The sequence below is a fragment of the Doryrhamphus excisus genome, chromosome 16 (assembly GCF_030265055.1).
Source record: "Doryrhamphus excisus isolate RoL2022-K1 chromosome 16, RoL_Dexc_1.0, whole genome shotgun sequence".
NCBI classification, from domain to species: domain Eukaryota; kingdom Metazoa; phylum Chordata; class Actinopteri; order Syngnathiformes; family Syngnathidae; genus Doryrhamphus; species Doryrhamphus excisus.
In genome coordinates, this window is record NC_080481.1 from 903338 (window position 1) to 927147 (window position 23810).

General features: G+C 39.6%; 1 protein-coding gene across 6 annotated transcripts in view; it reads left to right on the plus strand.

Moving 5' to 3' along the window:
• Positions 1 to 23810, plus strand: part of LOC131104027 (metabotropic glutamate receptor 7-like) — a 161916-nt gene that overhangs the window by 83969 nt on the left and 54137 nt on the right. For all 6 annotated transcript variants that reach the window (XM_058050720.1, XM_058050719.1, XM_058050717.1 and 3 more), the window contains one exon: positions 19533 to 19749. In XM_058050720.1, the coding sequence (XP_057906703.1) occupies positions 19533 to 19749 (217 nt within the window). The remainder of the gene's footprint in view (positions 1 to 19532; positions 19750 to 23810) is intronic.

Genomic DNA, 23810 nt, shown 5'->3' on the forward strand with positions numbered 1-23810 from the left:
TAAGTTAAAAATATGAATGGCATGATATCAAAAACATGTTTTTTGAGAAATACCTGGAATATGAAATTATAAAAATTTTTCATTACAAAGATATTTCAAGAAAACAACCTGACCGGGTCATTTTTGACCCACTTATTGAAAGTTGGGGTAGTAACACAAAAACAAAAATGTAAAAAAGATAAGTTAAAAATATGAATGGCATGATATCAAAAACATGTTTTTTGAGAAATACCTGGAATATGAAATTATAAAAATTTTTCATTACAAAGATATTTCAAGAAAACAACCTGACCGGGTCATTTTTGACCCACTTATGGAAGGTTGGGGTAGTAACACAAAAACAAAAATTTCTTAAAATGTATAAAAGATAAGTTAAAAATGTGAATGGCATGATGTAAAAAATATGATTTTTGACGAATACCTGGAATATAAAATGATAAAAAATTTTCATTACAAAGATATTTCAAGAAAACAACCTGACCGGGTCATTTTTGACCCACTTATTGAAAGTTGGGGTAGTAACACAAAAACCAAAATGTCTAAAAATGTATAAAAGATAAGTTAAAAATGTGAATGGCATGATCTAAAAAATTAGATTTTTGAGGAATACCTGGAATATGAAATTATAAAAATTTTTCATTACAAAGATATTTCAAGAAAACAACCTGACCGGGTCATTTTTGACCCACTTATGGAAGGTTGGGGTAGTAACACAAAAACAAAAATTTCTTAAAATGTATAAAAGGTAAGTTAAAAATGTGAATGGCATGATGTAAAAAATATGATTTTTGAGGAATACCTGGAATATGAAATGATAACAATTTTACATTACAAAGATATTTCAAGAAAACAATCTGACCGGGTCATTTTTGACCCACTTATGGAAGGTTGGGGTAGTAACACAAAAACAAAAATGTCTTAAAATGTATAAAAGGTAAGTTAAAAATATGAATAGCATGATATTAAAAACCTTTTTTTTTAGAAATACCTGGAATATGAAATTATAAAAAAATTTCATTACGAACATATTTCAAGAAAACAACCTGACCGGGTCATTTTTGACCCACTTATGGAAGGTTGGGGTAGTAACACAAAAACAAAAAATTCTTAAAATGTATAAAAGATAAGTTAAAAATGTGAATGGCATGATGTAAAAAAATATGATTTTTGAGGAATACCTGGAATATGAAATGATAACAATTTTTCATTATAAAGATATTTCAAGAAAACAACCTGACCGGGTCATTTTTGACCCACTTATGGAAGGTTGGGGTAGTAACACAAAAACAAAAATGTCTAAAAATGTATAAAAGATAAGTTAAAAATGTGAATGGCATGATATCAAAAACATTTTTTTTGAGGAATACCTGGAATATGAAATGATTAAAAAAAAATTCATTACGAAGATATTTCAAGAAAACAACCTGACCGGGTCATTTTTGACCCACTTATGGAAGACTGGGGTAGTAACACAAAAACAAAAATGTCTTAAAATGCATAAAAGGTAAGTTAAAAATATGAATGGCATGATATCAAAAACATGTTTTTTTTTTTTTTTAGGAATACCCGGAATATGAAACGATAACAATTTTTCATTACAAAGATATTTCAAGAAAACAACCTGACCGGGTCATTTTTGACCCACTTATGGAAGGTTGGGGTAGTAACACAAAAACAAAAATTTCTTAAAATGTATAAAAGATAAGTTAAAAATGTGAATGGCATGATATCAAAACATGATTTTTGAGGAATACCTGGAATATGTAATGATGAAAAATTTTCATTACGAAAACAACCTGACTGGGTCATTTTTGACCCACTTATGGAAGGTTGGGGTAGTAACACAAAAACAAAAATGTCTAAAAATGTATAAAAGATAAGTTAAAAATATGAACGGCATGATATCCAAAACATGTTTTTTGAGGAATACCTGGAATATGAAATGATACAAATTTTTCATTACAAAGATATTTCAAGAAAACAACCTGACCGGGTCATTTTTGACCCACTTATTGAAAGTTGGGGTAGTAACACAAAAACAAAAATGTAAAAAAGATAAGTTAAAAATATGAATGGCATGATATCAAAAACATGTTTTTTGAGAAATACCTGGAATATGAAATGATAACAATTTTTCATTAGAAAGATATTTCAAGAAAACAACCTGACCGGGTCATTTTTGACCCACTTATGGAAGGTTGGGGTAGTAACACAAAAACAAAAAATTCTTAAAATGTATAAAAGATAAGTTAAAAATGTGAATGGCATGATCTAAAAAATAAGAATTTTGAGGAATACCTGGAATATGAAATTATAACAATTTTTCATTACAAAGATATTTCAAGAAAACAACCTGACCGGGTCATTTTTGACCTACTTATTGAAAGTTGGGGTAGTAACACAAAAACAAAAATGTCTAAAAATGTATAAAAGATAAGTTAAAAATATGAACGGCATGATATCAAAAACATGTTTTTTTAGGAATACCTGGAATATGAAATTATAAAAAAAAATTCATTACAAAGATATTTCAAGAAAACAACCTGACCGGGTCATTTTTGACCCACTTATGGAAGGTTGGGGTAGTAACACAAAAACAAAAAATTCTTAAAATGTATAAAAGGTAAGTTAAAAATATGAATGGTATGATATCAAAAACATGTTTTTTGAGAAATACCTGGAATATGAAATTATAAAAAATTTTCATTACGAAGATATTTCAAGAAAACAACCTGACGGGACCCACTTATGGAAGGTTGGGGTAGTAACACAAAAACAAAAATTTCTCAAAATGTATAAAAGATAAGTTAAAAATGTGAATGGTATGATATCAAAAACATGATTTTTGAGGAATACCTGGAATATGAAATGATACAAATTTTTCATTACAAAGATATTTCAAGAAAACAACCTGACCGAGTCATTTATGACCCACTTATGCATCTAAGGGTTAAGATCTTTCCTTTCCTCTAACACCTCGCCATGCAGAGTCACATGGACCTTTTTGACATGTCATATTTCACACGGAACCAAAATAAAGTCATCCCGCAGACTACTAAAAACGCTGCAGAGAAGTCTAGTGCACTTTGCAGGAAGAAAAAAAAAATCAATACAGCCATTTGTAATGTGAGATTCTTGCGGATCTAAAGGAAAACATTTGGTAACACTTAGTCATAAACCTCCAGGCTGCGTTTTCTTCCTGCCGTGGTTTGAGCGTTTGTCATACCTGGAGAGCCAGGATGTTCAAGGCTCTTTTTGCCAAGCAGCGTTGTTCTCTGCGGGGACTCGCTTTGTGTGGAAAAAGCGGCTTCGGAAATCACCAGGAGAGACGCCGCATGGCTATAATCACTCTCCTGAGTGACAAAATAAAAGCTTGGCTATCATGGCCACCTCCAATGCAAAAACCTGAAGTCAGTATCGTTTTTGTGTTCGTTTTTTTTCTGCCAGACACTTCTTAGTACAAACTGTTCTCCAATGACCGTCCCGGAGCAATTTGGTGTTGAAAAAGCTATTATTTCTTTCAAATACCAGTACAGTTGAAATACGTAGCAGTCTGTTTACCAGATGGAAAGATGGAGGTCGGTCATGCTCCCTTTGTGAGCAATCCACACTTTCCTCCCACGCGTCAGCTCTACTCTACTCCGTGGCTCTCCTGGTCAAATATCTGATTTGTGAGTCATACTTTGCTTCATGGAGAAACACGCTGGCCGTCCTAAAATACACACTGACAGGGCAGCCACGCAGGAGCTCGGCCCGACACAAAGCACCGGAGCCGCCCAGGGGAGCGGCGCGGAATGAGCGGGATGAGAGACGGAATGAGAGACGGAATGAGAGACGGAATGTGAGGGAACCGACAGGGGAAAAAGGCAAGTGGGCAGAAAGATGGAGACACTGGAAGGCTGTGTTAGATAAAGGATTATGAAAGCTGAAGCTTTTGTCACGGAACACGGAGGCGACCTCACCAGTGTGGGCAACTCCAAAAGGTGGGGGTTTCATGTGATTATTGACAAAAAAGCAAACAACAAACATTGTCTTCATCTGAAGGCTATTTTTGCTACAATTGAGGCTTAAAAGCAGAGATTTAGACACCAAATTGGGGACAAACATGGCAGTTGCTCAAGAGCTGTTGAGCAGGTCATCCGGAAACCAGATTGCTGGTTCCCGCCCAGGTTCCTTCAATACAGTCAATGCTGTTGTGTCCTTGGGCAAGACACTTCACCTTACTGACCACTTAGCGCCCACACCGGTGTATAAATGTGTATAAATGTGTATGAATGTGTATAAATGTGTATGAATGTTTGCTGGTAGTTGGTGGAAATGCCACCTTTTCATCAGTCTAGCCCAAGGCATCTCCATCCAACATGCCTTGGGCTAGACTGTCCTCCCAGGACTATTGGAATATATAATTATGATAATAATTGATGGGATTTAGCACTGGGAACTAGGGGTGTGTATTGGCAACAATCTGGCAATACGATACATATCATGATACTAGGCCAGGGGTGGGCAAACTTTTTTGACTCGCGGGCCGCATTGATATGACAAAATTTACGGGGGGGGGGCAGACTACGTAACAGTCCACCTGGTATTATTGTATCTGTAAAATTGTCATGCAATCTGCTATTATTATATTATTATTTATTATTTTATATTTATATTTAAATATTTTAAAAATAATAAAATATTATAATAATTACAATAAAATTAAAATAATAATTATTATATTATTATTATGTAAAATATGCAAATATAACAATGATATTATATGTAATTAATATAATAATTAGCATTAATATAATAATTATAATAATCATAATAGTTCTAATAATAATAATAATAATAATAATAATAATTATTATTATTATTATTATTATTATTATTATTATTATTATTATTATTATTATTATTATGTGCTTGTGTCCCTTTTTTCAGGAGCACTTTGTAAACAACAGACCATGTCAAAAAACGAAATTGATACAACCATCAAAAGGTTGGCTCAGGCCATGATGCCAGGTTGTATGTTAAGTTTAAATGAAATACTTTGGAAAGATTGGGCGGGCCGTATTCAAACACTTGGCGGGCCGGATGTGGCCCCCGGGCCATAGTTTGCCCACCCCTGTACTAGGCTCACGATACGATATATTGTGATACTGTTAACAAGGCGTTATTTTTTTTCGTTTTTTAACCTAGCATGTTTTTGGAATGTGTGAGGAGACCGGAGTACCCAAGGAGAACATGCAAACTCCACACAGAGATGGCCGAGGGTGGGATTGAACTCGGGTCTCCTAGCTGTGAGGTCTGCGCGCTAACCACTTGTTCACCGTGCAGCCCCACTTCATAACGTTGTCCCAAAAAGAAAAAAAACATCTAAATAAATATCAAAGTTATGAATTCAGCTGGGCACGGCGGTCGAGTGGTTAGCGCGCAGACCTCACAGCTAGGAGACCAGGGTTCGATTCCACTCTCGGCCATCTCTGTGTGGAGTTTGCATGTTCTCCCCGTGCATGCGTGGGTTTTTTTCCGGGTACTCCGGTTTCCTCCCACATTCCAAAAACATGCTAGGTTAATTAGCCACTCCAAATTGTCCATAGGTATGAATGTGAGTGTGAATGGTTGTTTGTCTATATGTGCCATGTGATTGGCTGGCCACCAGTCCAGGGTGGACCCCGCCTCTCGCTTGAAGATAGCTGGGATAGGTTCCAGCACCCCTGCAACCCTTGTGAGGAAAAAGCAGTAGAAAATGAATGAATGAATGAATTCAGCTGCTTACTGAGTTCAAGTCCCAAGAGATGAAAGTCTTATGAAATTTTTGGATGTCTTGTGCGGTGTCGCACGTGATGACATCGTGCAGGATTGCAGCTTTTCTCCTGACACGTTTACCATATAATCACATTCCCCCCAAACTCTTGCAGCACTTTCCTGCAGACACTGCAAATCAAAGCGAGAGCTGCCTTGACCGCATGCGGACAACCGCCTCACACTTTGCACCGCGCATCCCTCGGCTATTTGCTGTGATATTCATTACTTTCAGGTTCTTGTGAGCCACATAAAATAGAGCCGCAGGCCTGATCTGGCTCACGGGCCTTGAGTTTGACATGTGAGCCGAGGTGTCAAACAACATTACTTTGTAAATAAAAGCCCACATTGATCCAAAAAAAAAAAAAAAAAAAAAAACTCTTATCCAAGTGAAAACAACGTTGCCATTTTAAGCCTTTGAGGGTCATTTCTATCTCCGCTACCTGCCTGTGTGGCTTTGTCCCAGCATCTTGTGTGAACGGGACCCGGCTTCTGTGATAAAGCCCTTCCACAAATACCACTCAAGGTTCTCATCACTGCGTCCGTAATGCTTCCCATCACAGCAACAATGTGTTTCCAAGATTGCTATTTACCATAATGAAAACAATAGCGTCTGGTTTCTGTTATAGATGGTAAATATAATAAACATTGTGGCATGGCAATCACGCATTTTTGTCCTTTGCTGTCCTACTCCTCTTTCAATGAAACTATGCTTTCAGTAAAATAGCAGCAATTTAGAGGAGAAAAAAAAAAGTATTCAAAAAGCTATGTGACTTGTTTATGCCGAATTAATCGTGCACCAATTTCCTGGCACCGAGCGACAGACACACAAAGCGAGTACCTGGTTACGGCAGAACATTTAGTAGCTGGAGACTGTGAAGCGGAAAGCATTTACATTCTTGAGGTGAACACAAATGGCAGCTGGCGGGGCCGACTCCAAATACATCCCCAATGCTGATTCACATCTGCTGCTTATGTAAATAAGCATCTAACATACCACTAATGCTGTAGTTACCATTAATAGCCGAATGGGAAGTAGTGTGATAACAGACAACAGTTTCCATCCAAATGCACAATCACGCCCCAGATGAGATGTCATGAGAGATTGATGAAATGAGACGGGAAGACGGGAATGGAAAACTGGGCTAAAAGAAACCAGTTCATGGGAAGCAGAAAGTTGGCTGCTATGAGACCAAACCACTGAGGCCAGATTGTCTCCACTGGAAGCCCAAAGACCACGCTGGGCAGGAAGTGCATGCTGATCATCTGTGCGGGTGTGTCTGCATGTAAACTGATGGCGGGGAGGCCCAGGGAGGTGGAAGACTGGTCTCCAGTTGGACTGTAATGGTAATTTGGGAGGATTTGTGTTTCAACAACAACATTCTGTTCAATATAATCTATGTTCACATTGTTAGGACCCTTGGTGAAACAACATGGAGCTAAAAAGTGGGCAAATGGTGATGTGGGTTTTAGATAGTGATGCATGTGGCATTGGGTATGACACAATTCATATTTTTTCTCAGTGATGGACAAAGTTGACTAGATTAATATTAAATATTCCTGTGTTGTTACTTGCATTTCTCAGGTAACTTGCTTTTTAGGTGTGGATTATAGTGAAAACAATGGAATATAGATGTGCTGGAGCCTATCACGGCTGTCTTCAGGCAGGGTACACCCCGGACTGGTGGCCAGCCAATCACAGGGCACATATAGACAAACAACCATTCACACTCACATTCATACCTATGGACAATTTGGAGTGGCTAATTAACCTAGCATGTTTTTGGAATGTGGGAGGAAACCGGAGTACCCGGATAAAACCCACACATGCACGGGGAGAACATGCAAACTCCACACGGAGATGGCCGAGGGTGGAATTGAACTCCGGTCTCCTAGCTGTCAGGCCTGCACGCTTACCACTAGACCACCGTGCAGCCTGGTTTAATTATTTTAATAAAAAACAAAGTGTTTTTTGTCACACTCCCCCTTTACTCGCGAGGGTGCGAGGGTGCTGGAACCTATCCCAGCTGTCTTCAGGCGAGAGGCGGGATACACCCCCGGACTGGTGGCCAGCCAATCACAGGGCACATATAGACAAACAACCATTCACACTCACATTCATACCTATGGACAATTTGGAGTGGCCAATTAACCTAGCATGTTTTTGGAATGTGGGAGGAAACCGGAGTACCCGGAGAAAACCCACGCAAAGAACATGCAAACTCCACACAGAGATGGCCGAGGTTGGAATCGAACTCGGGTCTCCTAGCTGTGAGGCCCGTGCGTGCTAACCACTTGCAGCTTACCTCCAAATTATCCAATTTTTTTTGTAGTTCAGGTACTGGAATGATTAAAATAATCGTTGCAGCCCTAATCTGCATATAATTTGCATATACACAACAGTAAAGACCCAAGAATGGATTAGTGGTATTTTGCTTGTTTGACAGACACAACTCTCGTTGCACCCTGTTATTAGATTAGCTTTACGTGTGCTATCAAGTTCGCATGTTTTTATCCACGCACATCTTCAGTGAATCAGGCCCTTAGCAGCAAGGATAATCGTTTCCGTAATATCAATAACAATGTCATTTTCCAAAACATGCATTGGGAAACCTTAGCCTCTTAAACAAAAGAGCAGAATATTTTTTTTTCTATCCACTTTAAGACTGTGCTGTGAAAATGGCCAGAGACTCGGGCGAAGCCGAAGCTTGAAAGTCATCGCTTGTGTGAGGGCACGGTGATGAAATGCAGCAAAAGGTAAGTTTGAGTAAGAGACACAGATGGGCAGGAAAAGAGGGGGCGAGAGTGATGGAGAAGGGGAGGGCGAGCTGTCAGCTCCCAACACCCTCCCCTCCTTCCCTCAGCTCCTCCGATGTGTTGGCAGCGGCGTGCTCTGGTGAAAAGACATTATCAAAGCCCGGCTCGAGGTTGCATGTATGGACGCCGTTATTACCTCTCTGACCATCTGACCAATAACTGCTGACTCAATCCAAACTCCCTCAACTCGCTCTGCTGTGATTTACAAGTAAAGACGTGCTAACTGCTCATTAACCTTAAAGGCTTATTTATCACCCAGTAAAGTATTTATTCTTATCGCTTCTTTCCAACATTGCTACAAATAAATCTTCTGACATAAACATGCAATTCATTTCATTATGAATGAGATGTGAATACTTATTAAATACCTTCACAATATGGCGCTATGGCATCATCGGTAAGATCCTACCTACATGGCGTTGTGCTGGTGTCATAAGGACGATCTGTGCACAGACTAACATGGCGTTCTGTCAGATTTCCAACACCGCCGTGGAGATTGCAATGAAAAAGAAAACCAAGAGGAGCCGACTAGCGACAAGATACACTCCGAGTCTAATCATGCAGCAAATAGAGGCAAAAAGATTCCTCCTCTGCTGGCTGCAGTATGGATCCGCTCCAAGTAGAAGCGCTCATGGGAAACATCACGGTTCCGCCCCCGACGGTTCTTTTGGAGCTCTGTTTTACAGCAGACCCATGCTGATCAAGGATGTTTTCCGTGCCTACTTTCTGACGCGGTGTTGTCTTAGTCTTGGCTTCAGTTGGGAAGGACACCCGTTCAAAGATAGCCTTTGTTTTTTTGTGTCGTAGCTCGCCGTTTTCTACGGCGACAGCCTCTCTTGTCGTAGCTACACACTTTCCGGCTCTCAAACGGCAACCATAGATGGGTGCTGCTCTCTCTGCGCCCGCCAGCCCCTCCGATGAGACCTCATGTCGTCCCATATCCTGACAATTTGTCTTCAAATACCATTAGAGTTTTTTGGGGGTTTCACGTGAGGCGTTTGAGGGAAAGGAGGAGCAGCCAGCTTCATCTCCAAGTGTGTTTGTTGGCTCTGCACTCATCACAACCACATTAGCACATTAGCAGAGACAAATTAGAGGAATTTTGCCCATCATTCCCAATCCTCAGCTAATTCCTGCAACTATTACACGTTATCATCAGTTTACGTGTTAAGCATGATCACAGCATGTATATCAAACGATGCAACTTTGTTTGCTAGCTCATATTAACTACTTTTCTTGTGTTATAATGCACAAAAAAGGGGAAAAATGTCTGTTCGTGTTTCATATAATCGTAATGGTAATGGTAATGGTAATGGTAATGGTAATGGTTTTATTTCATTTGAACATGCATCAGATTCCAATTGAGTGCATCCCATAATCAGTTCCCAGTTCCACATGTCCAAAAGGAGTAGGAAGAAGCAAAGCTTATTAAATCCTAGCCCTCCATCTGGTACTTTTACAATCATTAACTGTTTCATTTGTTCTCTTCCTGCTTTCCTAACATAGTTTAAGTTTTGTTTTTTTGTTTTTTTACGTACCGAAGTACAAGGTGATATGATCATACAATGACATATAATATAAGGATTGTGAATGTTGGGCAAAATTCCCCCAAAAAGTGCAGTTCCCCTTTCGTTACATTTGTTCACTTCCTGCTTTCCTAATATTGTTTATGTTTTTTTTTATAATTTTTTTTTTACGTCCCTAAGTACAAGGTGATATGATCATACAATGACATATAATATAAGGATTGTGAATGATGGGCAAAATTCCCCCCAAAAAGTGCAGTTTCCCTTTTGTTACATTTGTTCACTTCCTGCTTTCCTAATATAGTTTACATTTTATTTTATTTTATTTTATTTTTACGTACCGAAGTACGAGGTGATACGATCATACAATGACATATAATATAAGGATTGTGAATGATGGACAAAATTCCCCCAAAAAGTGCAGTTCCCCTTTCGTTACATTTGTTCACTTCCTGCTTTCCTAATATAGTTTAAGTTTTTTTTGTTTTGTTTTTTTAACGTACCGAAGTACAAGGTGATATGATCATACAATGACATATAATATAAGGATTGTGAATGATGGGCAAAATTCCCCCCAAAAGTGCAGTTCCCCTTTTGTTACATTTGTTCACTTCCTGCTTTCCTAATATTGTTTAAATTTTTGTTTTTTATTAAAAAAAATTATTTTTACGTACCGAAGTACAAGGTGATATGATCATACAATGACACAATATAAGGATTGTGAATGATGGGCAAAATTCCCCCAAAAAGTGCAGTTCCCCTTTCGCTCAAGTATTAATTGTGTGTCACGTTCTTTTAAAGCGGCCCCCGGTGCTTGCTGGCGTATGTGAAAATCCAAGAGAAAGGCCAAGGCAGACTAATGAACTTCACTCAGCATTCATACTCACTGCGATGTGTAACCTTTACAAAACCTCGCTTAGTCATCTGTCTGCAAACAGACATGTTGAAATTCCCATTTAATGTCACCAAGCATATTATCAAAACTCCCATCCCACCTTCATCTTCTCTTTTTCGCTTCCCGCTTTACTGACATATTTTTATGCAGGGCGGCTGCAGCACGTTGTTGCTGGTAAATCAATAAAACAGTGTCCCCTATAAGAGACCTTTGTGTTTTCCTTCCATCGATCCTGTCACGGCAGATACATTGACTAGCAAGGCAGGCGATTACCCTCAGTGATGCAAACGGGGGATCCATACAGATGATGACAGGTGCCAGGCATCAGCTGTGGATAATTGTGCTACAGAAACAGGGAATTGTTCATCTCTCTCTCGTGGCATCCAATCAGCTGGCTGTGATTGGGTCATGGAAAGTGTAGTGGTGCAGGGTGCACCCTGTGGTCACCCTTTCACCTTGTTGGCAGTCATGTACTGTAGGATGCTACATTTGCTTTGGTCCATAGACGTTGTTTCTAAGCAGTTTTTGGTTGTTTTTTTGCCACTCCTTCGCTGACATAGACAGTTTTATAAGCTAAAGGAGGCGGATCTTCGCTCATGCCAAGATGAATACTGTCATTTAAACATTTTTCACCACATATTATTTAGGAGGAAATGCAATATGTTACATTTGAATGAACTATTTTTATTTATAATATATTTTATTAATATTCTATATTGACAGTTACTACCCATTATGTCATTGTATGGTCATATCACCTCGTACTTCGGTACATGATAAAAAAAAAATAAAAAAAAAATATATTAGGAAAGCAGGAAGTGAACAAATGTAACAGTTACTGATTGTAAAAGTACCAGATGGAGGGGTAGGATTTAATAAGCTTTGTTTCTTCCTACTCCTTTTGGACATGTGGAACTGGGAACTGATTATGGGATGCACTCAATTGGAATCTGATGCATGTTCAAATGAAATAAAACCATTACCATTACCATTACCATGGTACCCATTATGTCATTGTATGGTCATATCACCTCGTACTTCGGTTCGTGACAAAAATAAAATTAAAAAAAACAAACAAAAAAACTTAAACTATATTAGGAAAGCAGGAAGTGAACAAATGTAACAGTTACTGATTGTAAAAGTACCAGATGGAGGGGTAGGATTTAATAAGCTTTGCTTCTTCCTACTCCTTTTGGACATGTGGAACTGGGAACTGATTATGGGATGCACTCAATTGGAATCTGATGCATGTTCAAATGAAATAAAACCATTACCATTTCCATATATTTTTCATTAACATGGGTATCATGGAATGTTTGCAAGCTTTGAATACACAAACCCCTGCAGCTCTAAAAACTGCATTTTGACTATTTTTTATGTGTTTAACAGTTACATTTGAATAACTGGTACCTTTCCCCTATCAGCCCTTTAAGTGTGCGGATGCCTCCTAAGGCTTAAACATACGTATGTCGCCGTATGAAATCACTGAATGAACGGCTACCATCTCCGACCTTGAAGGTGGTATCCCTTCTAGCCTCCGAATTACAATTTTTCTTCACTCTCTAAAAAATAAGAACACCACCCCTGGTTATCAGTAGTGATTTCAGAGAACACAATAACAGGGACTTGGTTGTCTAGTTGTCTGTCTGCAGATAACAAGTCAAATTGGATATGAGGGGTATGATCTGTACCTTTTATAATGTACGATACACTGCATAGTGGTCAAATATCACCATAGTTGATGTGAAAACTGAATGACAATCTGGCTTTTTTTTAAAATACAAAACTAACAATGAAAGCAAATCATCTGATGTTGTGATCGATCATTTAAAACTTGATCAGATTTATTGTTTGGGGAAAACTTGATAAAGATAATACATTAATATGGTGGCATTATTAGTGGCATTATTGGAAGCACACATTATTATGCTTGTTCCACTTTTCTGACCAATATATGTAGTTAGAATGTTGTATTCTCGTGTTAAACGATGCCAACGTTTCAGATAATGAGGTTTGCGCATTTGGAAGTGAGCCCTAAAAGAAGCTTTGTTTGGTTCTGCACACGTTTTTTTCTCGCTCCGAGTTTTACTTACATCACTGCGATCCGGATTTCCTTATGTGGGCTGCAGATTCCCTGCATCAATAAAGGCCGACCTACGCATCCGGAAGTCCTCTGGAACTCTTGGGACTGTGACCAATCACAGCGTAGTGGGCGTACATAGGGGGGGGGGGTTGGAGTAAATGTTACAGACCGTTTGGGTTGGAAGCAGGAAGTGCATGGAAACAGGTGCAGAATCCGGATGATCTAGAAAGCTTTCTGTGCGGGTTATTGTGTGTAGCTGCTCTATAGGAGTCCAAAATGTAATACAAAGTGTGGAAAATGAGCATAATAGGTAATAATAGTCACACATTGCAATCCAGCCTGCCTTGGAGTTGTTCGCTGTATTTCGTTAGTAAGTAGGTCTATGTAAGTAAGGTAGATAGATAACCCTAACCCTAACCCAAAACAAAAGCATTTTTTCAAGTCATTCAAAAAGTTGTACATAATAACGGCATAATTTGTGCGCTTCTCTCCCTCGAGTTAAACCCTTTAAATCACAACCAATTTATTTGAACAAGCGGTTTGCATTTCTAGCTAATAATCCTAAGTGATAATGATTGGAATGAGAAACCACAATCACGAAAAATCAATCTAAATCCCATTTGACAGAAAATGATTAGCAATGGTAACTATAGCACATTAGCAGTCAGAGAAATGTACAAAGGTGTGTTAGATTGTAATCACGTGGCTTCTCATTGTGTTACTGGAGAGTTTTCATTCTCACGTTTCAGCTCTTCCGCAGTCAATGTTTGCCGTTTTTATTACCCTCAGGTCAAAGCAGTGATTGGAAAGCATGCGCTAATAACATGAATGTCTGTCATGTGGGGTGGGGGGGTCCCCAGGGGAGGAGAAATGCTATCAATGGGGGTACATTCCGAGAACAAAGTGAAAGGACATCAGCGTCTTACGTGCGTCCCTGCAGGAAAAGCTGTTGATGCGGTTTCAGCTAAGCCATCTCAGACCCAAATAGATGGGTCTTATTTACTCATTCAAATGCAAAACACTTGTGTTGCTACATTGGACCCCACTGTGGATCAATCCATTAACAGCCAATACACAGTCATGCGACATTGGTTTATTTTTTTTTTGGAGGGGGTTGATGGGGGTGTAACGTGAAAGACATTGAGTAATCTTAATCTTGAGATTCATCTGCTTCTCGATTTGTCCGCTTTGTGCGCCTGACCCGCTTTGCATTGTGGGTCAAAGCTATAACTCACACTTTGCAAGTCGAAGTGATCCCATCAGCTCGCTGTTGTGTCCTCATTCCCGTTTTTCCATCCCCCCCCCCCCCCCAGTGTCCGACTTCTTATGATGACTGTAACACAAATGGATGTTTTTCCTACGGTGCTTTGATTAGACCGCGTGATGAGTTACTGCTCTTCGTTGAAGAGAAATTGATGTTTCGGAATCTACCTGTCTGCTGGGAGGTGAACATTTGATCCCGGGCCTTCTAATAAATGGCTGTTTGTGCGTCCAGCGCCATATTTAGCCATCACTGGAAGTAGACGTAAGAGAGATGGATGGATGCCTTTACTGACAGCCTTGATTGAAAAATTGTCAGTAAGTGCCAGCATGTGACAAAATATCCATCAGAATTCAATATCGCCGCCTGTAAATGTGAAAACATGGGGTCGACATATTTTTTGCTCAAGGTTGATTTGTTTTTTTTTTTCTTTTGTTATTTATTAAACGCTCAAATGCACCACACAAATGCACCTTTCTTCGAGCTACAGCAAACCAAAAGGCCAAGCCTTTTCTTGGCTTTTCTAATCAGTCAAAACACTAAAGTAGGTTCCATACAATCAATCAGTTCCATTCTTTTTTTCTAAACAAAACAAATGGGAAATGATTCAGGTTGTTTAATTCCATTGTGTCAAGAGTTGAGTCCGTGGCATTAAAAGCGAAACACCTTGATTTCTTGGACAAATTGGTTTGGAGGTGTTCTTGATCCTAATCAAAGGTGAACCCGATCCTTCTCATCAGAAATTTGGCCAGCTGTCGTCTCTGTGGGGAAAAGCCGACATCATCTTCCTCCTACTCATTGGCCGCGGTTTGGTTCAGTGATGAGTGTGGAGACGATGAGATAAGAGTCTACTCTTTAAACCGTACCACAATAGGAGCACATGATCTAGGGGTGTCATGGAAGATTTGACGATTCGATTCAAAGGGAGTCATATTTTGGCTATTAACGTCACAGTCCAATGATATGAAAATGTGATGACTAAATGTTACTGACATTAGTTTTGTTAGAAATAGCATTTCGTATACAAATAATAAATAATACAAATAATACAATTTGTCTTAATAATGAAGTGAAAATGGTATGCATTTACTTGAATTAGAAGACTACTACTAATAATGGGAGTCCACTGGGCCGGCACCAGTTGGTGCCAGTTCACGCCAAAGATTATGTGATTGGCACGAGCCACAGCGAGCCACTATGCGCCAATCGCGCCATAGAAAAAGGATAGCTGGATTATTACACAGTAAACCTCGGATATATCGGACTCGGATATATCGGAAATTCGCTCACAACGGACAGATAAAAAAGAACCGATTTTTCTGTAATGCATTTCCAATAAAAATTCATTGCATATATCGGATTTTTTATAACGGATTTCGCCTATTTCGGACAGAATCTCCAGTCCCGTTCCAATGCATTTCCATGAAATTTCCCTCGCATATATCGGATGGCCGCATCGTGGCGCTCCGATTCGCCGAATCGTGACAGGCCGCTATACGACGTCATTTGCAGCGTTTGCAGCGTTGCCTGCGCGTCCAGGTACATTGGAAACATAGTCAAGGAAGTGCCTTTTTATAACGGATAAAATCCCATTTACGCATATACCGGATATAAATCCCATATATGCGTAAAACGGACATGTTCCGGTATACGCATATAACGGATTTCGCTTATATCGGACAAAACCAGTGGGAACAATTGAATCCGATATATCCGAGGTTTACTGTACATATAAAATATATGATCATTTGTATTATGTTTGTGACATTTTTGATGATTGTGAATATTTATTATGTATTTATGACTATGGAAAAAATCCAAATCTAACAGCCTTGGAAAATAGAGCCAAAAGGCACAGCAAGTTTAGAGTTTAAAAAGCAATAAAACAACAAAACCTACAATTAAGAGTTTTCTCTACTGTTCAAAAAAAATGTTTTGTTGCATATTTCTGACAGTTTGATTGATGCAGGCTTTTGCAGAAGGAGATCATTTGGGCTATTTACATGTAGACTGCTGAGTTGACAGAATCATCAGATGGTTGAGTGTGATAAATGAGGATGATTAAAAAGCCGTTGTTAAGGAGGACAGCAATGTTAACACATCCGTTCACAAAAGGTGAGGAGAGGAGAAAAAGTCTATTCTTGGCTTTGGAAGTGCTATTGAATTCCTCGTTAGGAATCCCGTACATCTTAACACAAAGTCTTCTAAATGGGAACTAATGAATTCATCCGTTCTAGGGTTGCCATCACAACAAAAACAGCAAAAACTTAACTTGGAGTTAATGCTTTTCTATTCCCAGTGGGCTGAAGTCTCATGATGTGATGTGATTGAATGACTTCAATTGCACATTTTATAAATAATAATCATATATAATAGTCAGTATAATAAATAATACGTACAAATAGATAACAGAACAAGTTCATCAACGGCTTGTATTCTTTCTTGAAGCCACTCATCCTGGTGCATTGTTTGATTTCCTTACTCAATTAGTTTCATAATTTGATTCCACATACTGAAATGCTGTGGGAGTTTAGCCTTGTTTTAAAGGGGACCTAATCCTACTTATTAATAGATTTGCCCTATCTATTATTGAATAATTGCTCAATTATTGTAGATAATTGTGGCAACAAGGAAACTAATCGGTAATTTCTGAATTGATAAAATATATTATATATAATATATATATATAAATTTATATAAATATATAAATTTATATATATAAATAAATATATAAAATTTATATAAATTTAAATTTTAAAAATATATATAAATTTTATATATATAAATTTTAAATAAGGAAATTTACCAGTCTAGAATGATCAATTAGTAGTATAGCTGAGTAACAATAGCCACATATACATTGACCCAAATATTCCGGAAAGAATTTAACCTTTATATACACCTCGTTTAGCGCGCAGACCTCACAGCTAGGAGACCAGGGTTCAATTCCACCCTCGGCCATATCTGTGTGGAGTTTGCATGTTCTCCCCGTGCATGCGTGGGTTTTCTCCGGGTACTCCGGTTTCCTCCCACATTCCAAAAACATGCTAGGTTAATTAGCCACTCCAAATTGTCCATAGGTATGAATGTGAGTGTGAATGGTTGTTTGTCTAGTATATGTGCCCTGGGATTGGCTGGCCACCAGTCCAGGGTGGGCCCCGCCTCTCGCCTGAAGACAGCTGGGATAGGCTCCAGCACCCCCCGCGACCCTCGTGAGGAAAAAGCAGTAGAAAATGAATGAATGAATGATACATCTTGTTCCGAAATAAAAGTGCCAATCCGAATGAACATATAATCGGATTCAGAGGGGTGGAATATTCCTTTCCAAAAAACGATGAAGGTATCATGTATCCACGGATACATGGAAAGTTGTCAAGTCCATCCAATACAGAGTTATTCCAACAAGTGAAAAAAAACTCGGGGAAGTCGGTATCACGTGATGTTGATGTTTACGTTTTACTGGGCATGCCCCATTGATTAATCTGTTTGATTATAACGACGCATGTAGACCAGAGATTGGAATATTCCTTTCCATGTATACCATTGTTTTCAGAAAAGTCATTCGGAAAGAGGAAAAACCCCTCATGTAAACGTGGCTATTGAGTCCCTTCACTTTGTAATGTGATCCCATCTCTTGTTAAAGACCGATCTCAGGAGACATGTTGTATTTAGTGAACGTATAGGAGACTGTAAGGCTTGTCTTTATAACAAGCAGCAAAGACAAGTCGCTTCAATAACGCTCCAGTGATGTAAGGAGGACGTGACAAGGCAGCCGCACGCGCCTCAGTAAACATTCCACATATTTACAACAGGAAAACATGAATTGATCATTTCATTTGCATACCAGTTTGTCAGCCCATCCTCTGCCTGTTCTACTGGGAGCAGCAAAGCACACAATTAATTTATATTCAAATGTTATATTAATACACGTGCAGCGCCCATGCTTACACTGTTAAACATGGGCTGCAACTCATTTCTACTTTTTTTTATTTTGGAAATTCCTGTTTATTCAATATATCTGTATTGAGCCACAAGGGGACTTTATTATTTATTATTCATTCAATTTCTACCGATTATCCTCACGAGGGTCGTGGGGGTGCTGGAGCCTATCCCAGCTGTCTTCGGGCGAGAGGCGGGGTACACCCTGGACTGGTGGCCAGCCAATCACAGGGCACATATAGACAAACAACCATTCACACTCACATTCATACCTATGGACAATTTGGAGTGGCCAATTAACCTAGCATGTTTTTGGAATGTGGGAGGAAACCGGAGTACCCGGAGAAAACCCACGCACACACACGGTGGAATTGAACTTGGGTCTCTAATTCAGATGTTTTGTTGTAAAAATACCTTTAAAAAAATACCTTAATACCTTTCAAAGATGAGATTTTTGCTAAATTTGTAAGACCCACGGAATATTGAGTTTTTAGGACTAAATAAACATTGAAACTACAGACTGTTGTTTCTGGCCTTTTGGGGTGCTTATGAACCAGCAGTCAAACATATGGTTGTTTCGGCGAAAACCCTCCATTTTGAATGAAAAACAGAGAAAATTAGCTGGTTGCCAGCCAATCATAGGACACATAAAGACAAACAACCATTCACACTCGCATTCATACCTATGGACAATTTGGAATTAGCCAATTAACCTAGCATGTTTTTGGAATGTGGGAGGAAACCGGAGTACCCGGAGAAAACCCACGCATGCACGGGGAGAACATGCAAACTCCACACAGAGATGGCCGAAGGTGGAATTGAACCCTAGCTGTGAGGCTAACCACTCGTCCACTGTGTGGAATAAGGCTTTATTAAAGGTGTTAAAATGTTGCAACACTTCCATAGAAAGATAGATAGAAAATGTAATGTTTTCATTTGTACAGATTGTAATATATGGTGCAATATTATATCATAATATATTACATAACGGAGCATGCTGAAAACCATGGTAACCATGGTGATAGAGCATGCCCTGGTATAGCTCCACCCACTTTTTTCACCCTGAGTGCTGTTGCCAAGCAACCAAGGGGGACTCCAGGAAGTGCCTGCCAAGAAGCAGCTTGAAGAAGATGCTTGAGCCCACATTTGTCAAAACGCCAAGGTTAAATATCTTCAGGCACAAACTAGAAATGACCCTTTCTTCTCGTCTTCTAGATCCCGCAGATCAGCTACGCGTCCACCGCACCCGAGCTGAGTGACGACCGACGCTATGACTTCTTCTCAAGAGTGGTTCCTCCAGACTCCTTTCAGGCCCAGGCCATGGTGGACATAATTCGAGCGCTGGGTTGGAGCTACGTCTCTACCGTTGCCTCGGAAGGCAGCTATGGAGAAAAAGGAGTGGAGGCCTTCACGCAACTCTCCAAAGAAGCAGGTTCGTCAAGTCAAGAGTCCTTGTCGTAAACGTTGTGTTTTCTTTGCTTAAACAAATGTGTGTGATTTCAAACATGTTTGGCCTTTTCCACCCCGTTGAAAATATGTTTTGCATTTCCATTTCGTCTTAACTTTCCTTGTTTTGGATAAATGAATTATTGATGTTTGGCAACTTCTGCCTCGGCTCCTCTGTGAGCCGCAGAGTGTTGCTGGAGATAGACAAGAAAAGTGCTTTGTGGAGGAAATATCACAATAATGAGCATTGCTTTAAAAGAAAAAAAAGAATGTAACCTTTTTAGCATTTTACAACCACATAAGCACACTAGGAATTGTGTGAACGTGTCTGATTTGTTTTCTTTGGACAACCCAGAAGAGAGAATTTGGCATAAGCTTTGTGTAACAGTGTTCCCTTTCTGTTCCGCTCATCCTCATCCTTTTTTTTTTTTTTTTTTTTCCTTTTGTGCATCCCAGCTACTGAGGGTGCTCAGCGCTGAGAATGGTAATGATAGTCAGTCATCTTGGTGCTCAGCCAGTACAAACCACTTTGGTTGCTTGTATGAGGCTGCAGGCCTTCAGATATTTATTTCCTTTCAGAAATGAATCCGTCCCCTTTTGGCGAGGGTCTCCTTTCTCCAAGACACCGTAGAATCACATGCAACCAAAAGCCCTGATTGCTTTCTAAATAAGCTGCAAGAATAGACCTGGGGGAGAATTAAGGATATCATTTGAAGGTAATGTGATGTAATTCACAATACACCCAAGAACAAAGCGAGATGAGGTCCAAATTCCCACCTATGGTCACCGGCTTCAAGTGGGGAATGACTTAACAAATGCAAGCGGACACAATGAGCCGTATCTACGAATACGGCAATCTTCCATTTATACGGATTTCTCACAATAAAACCATAGACTCCAGTCATAGGAACTGCAGAGTCACAGTACACATTGTTATCATATTTTGTCAATTGGTAATAATAATAAACGTAATGGCAATTGGCCAACACAAGCAACAATTGCTAGGTGCATTTGGCATCAGAAATAAAGTAAAGTGTTTACATGATGTACAATCATGAAGACGATGACAAAACGTGCTCGTTTTGAGGTTCATGGCTGGTGAGGCGCTGATTCTTTTGGACTTCGGGTTTCTGTTTCCGTTTCCATGTAGGAAGCTGCTAACTCAGATTCATTCATCCGGGGGTGCTGGAGCCTATCCCAGCTGTCTTCCACCCTGTACTGGTGGCCAGCCAATCACAGGGCACATATAGACAAACAACCATTCACACTCACATTCATACCTATGGACAATTTGGAGTCACAAAAGTGATTAATCATGATTAGTTAATTTTAAAACTGTGATTAATCTGATAACATTTTACATCTTTTTACAGCCCTTGTTTTTTTTGTCCATAATACCATAACCATAATACCTTTCATTCATTCATTTTCTTATTCTCACGAAGGTCGCGGGGGTGCTGGAGCCTATCACAGCTGTCTCCGGGACTGGGCTGGTGGCCAGCCAATCACAGGGCACATATAGACAAACAACCATTCACACTCACATTCATACCTGTGGACAATTTGGAATTAGCCAATTAACCTAGCATGTTTTTGGAATGTGGGAGGAAACCGGAATACCCGGAGAAAACCCACGCACACACAGAGATGGCCGAGGGTGGAATTGAACTCAGGTCTCTAATTCAGATGTTTTGTTGTAAAAATACCTTTAAAAAAATACCTTAATACCTTTCAAAGATGATAGTTTTGGGGCATTTTTGCTAAATTTGTAAGACCCAAGGAATATTGAGTTTTTTGGACGAAATAAACATTGAAACTACAGACTGTTGTTTCAGGCCTTTTTGGTTGCTTATGAACCAGCAGTAAAAAATAAGGTTGTTTCAGCAAAAACCCCCAATTTGACCGAAAAACAGAGAAAATTAGCCAATCTAAGGCGCCTTTTGTCTCTGCAGGATTTCCTCATGTACATTTCCTACACCATTTTACACCAACTTGCGTCTTCATCATATCCAAGCTGTTGCTGCCAATCGGAGGAAAATAGAACTGTTACCTTCTGCAACAGTTTCCAAGAAGATGCTGGTGATGGCTGGTGGAAATTACTAGCAGAAATGGTTAGGATGTATTTGAAAATAAAGTGTTGACTGGGTTTCCTGTTTTAATAATAATGTTATTAACTTCCGATACACACAATGCCTCTTTCTCAGTAATGCCAACATATTTTTACATCACACGTATTAACGGTTTGGATAATTGCGACGTGATAAGAGTGGCATTAAGAGGTGGATTAAGTCGGTTAAGTCTCCACTGAAGGCACAGGAATTCATATTCAGAGTATTTACCGGTTTAGTCACACCTACAAATACCAACACAGCATTGTCCTTTTTTGAAATGAATATTAGTAATGGGCTGCACGGTGGTCGAGTGGTTAGCGCACAGACCCAAGACCCAAGTTCAATTCCACCCTCGGCCGTCTCTGTGTGGAGTTTGCATGTTCTCCCCGTGCATACGTGGGTTTTCTCCGGGTATTCCGGTTTCCTCCCACATTCCAAAAACATGCTAGGTTAATTAGCCACTCCAAATTGTCCATAGGTATGAATGTGAGTGTGAATGGTTGTTTGTCTATATGTGCCCTGGGATTGGCTGGCCACCAGTCCAGGGTGTACCCCGCCTCTCGCCCTTAGACAGCTGGTATTATTAATGAAATATCCCTAAAATAAAAAGTGTATAAAAACAGAATAGCTATTCATCCCCTTAATGATCACAAACGTCCATCAATTCAAGTCCTGCTTTACAAGCCCACCAACAAGAGCACGTAGTCTGTTGCTCCTCGCATCCACCTCTGTGCATCCCAATCCATTTGGTAAACCTACAGGGAGGGATCACTGACTCCTGCAGCACACTAATGTGCACAAACCTCAAAAATGGAAAAAGAAGTAATGAAACCCTGCAGGCACTGATCTGCAGTCCAGCATGCATAAATATTTTAGCTGCGTGCATTCACATCCAGTGTGATCACTCATTAAAAGTTGAAGAAGCTGTTTGCGGCTGTGTAATATACATTGACTCGGAGCAAGAGGCAGCTGCACATAGTTAAAGTGTAGTCTGAGAAGTTCTCCTGATTTAAGGCTTGTTTTCAAAGTTTCATTTCACCCCAGATGCTGATAAACACAGCTTCTTCCAGTTTGATTTCTCAGCACATTTCTTCTGGAGTTTTTTTTTTTTTTTTTCAAACACATTTACACGGAGCAATAAACAAAGTGTTATTATGGAGAGTCTTTAACAGCAATGGTGGGAGAATTGAATAATAGTGTGGCGGTAGACTCATCTTTGCCGCTAAGCACCAGTCACATTAGCATATTTCTTTCAAATCCAAATGGGAATTATTTGCTTTAAAGAAACCCCTCAAAGATCCCAAGGCATCTTATCTTTAATAAACACATTAATTATACAAGTGTATATCTCAGGATTCATTCACACAGTTTTGTACACCAAAGCTGAGTGAAATCAGTCGGAAAGCAAGTAAACATCCAAGTAAATGTTTATATTTATCAGTTATACATAAGAGGTAGCAGTGGGACTAAGTAGAGTGACGTACCGTATATTTGTGTCTTATATTTGCGCCGTTAAAACAGAGCAGCAAATATTGATTTTGTCGCTGTCCAGTAAAGAAAACCATTTATGTGCTGTTACACACTCTGGGCGTGGCACGGGGCAGATACGCCACGCCATCGGGGGTGTGACCCGCGCACTTTTCAATTTTGGTGAGCATCACAGTCCGGCGCAGCGCACCCACGCCTCCATCCCTCCCACCGGCGCAAGTGACAAAAAGGGAGGAGCGAAGGCTTGAAAGGGTTTAACACAGCCAAGTGTAATTTTAACCAATCAAATGGATGCACCTCATCGCCTTTAAATGCACAGGGCCCACTGGACTGCACATCAGAGCCGACAACGCGCGTGTACCATGACCATGTAGACCACCTCTGTTCCTGACAGTCACATTAAACAAAGCAGCAGGCTAATCCAGGCCCTCGTGCTTGTGATCCCTCT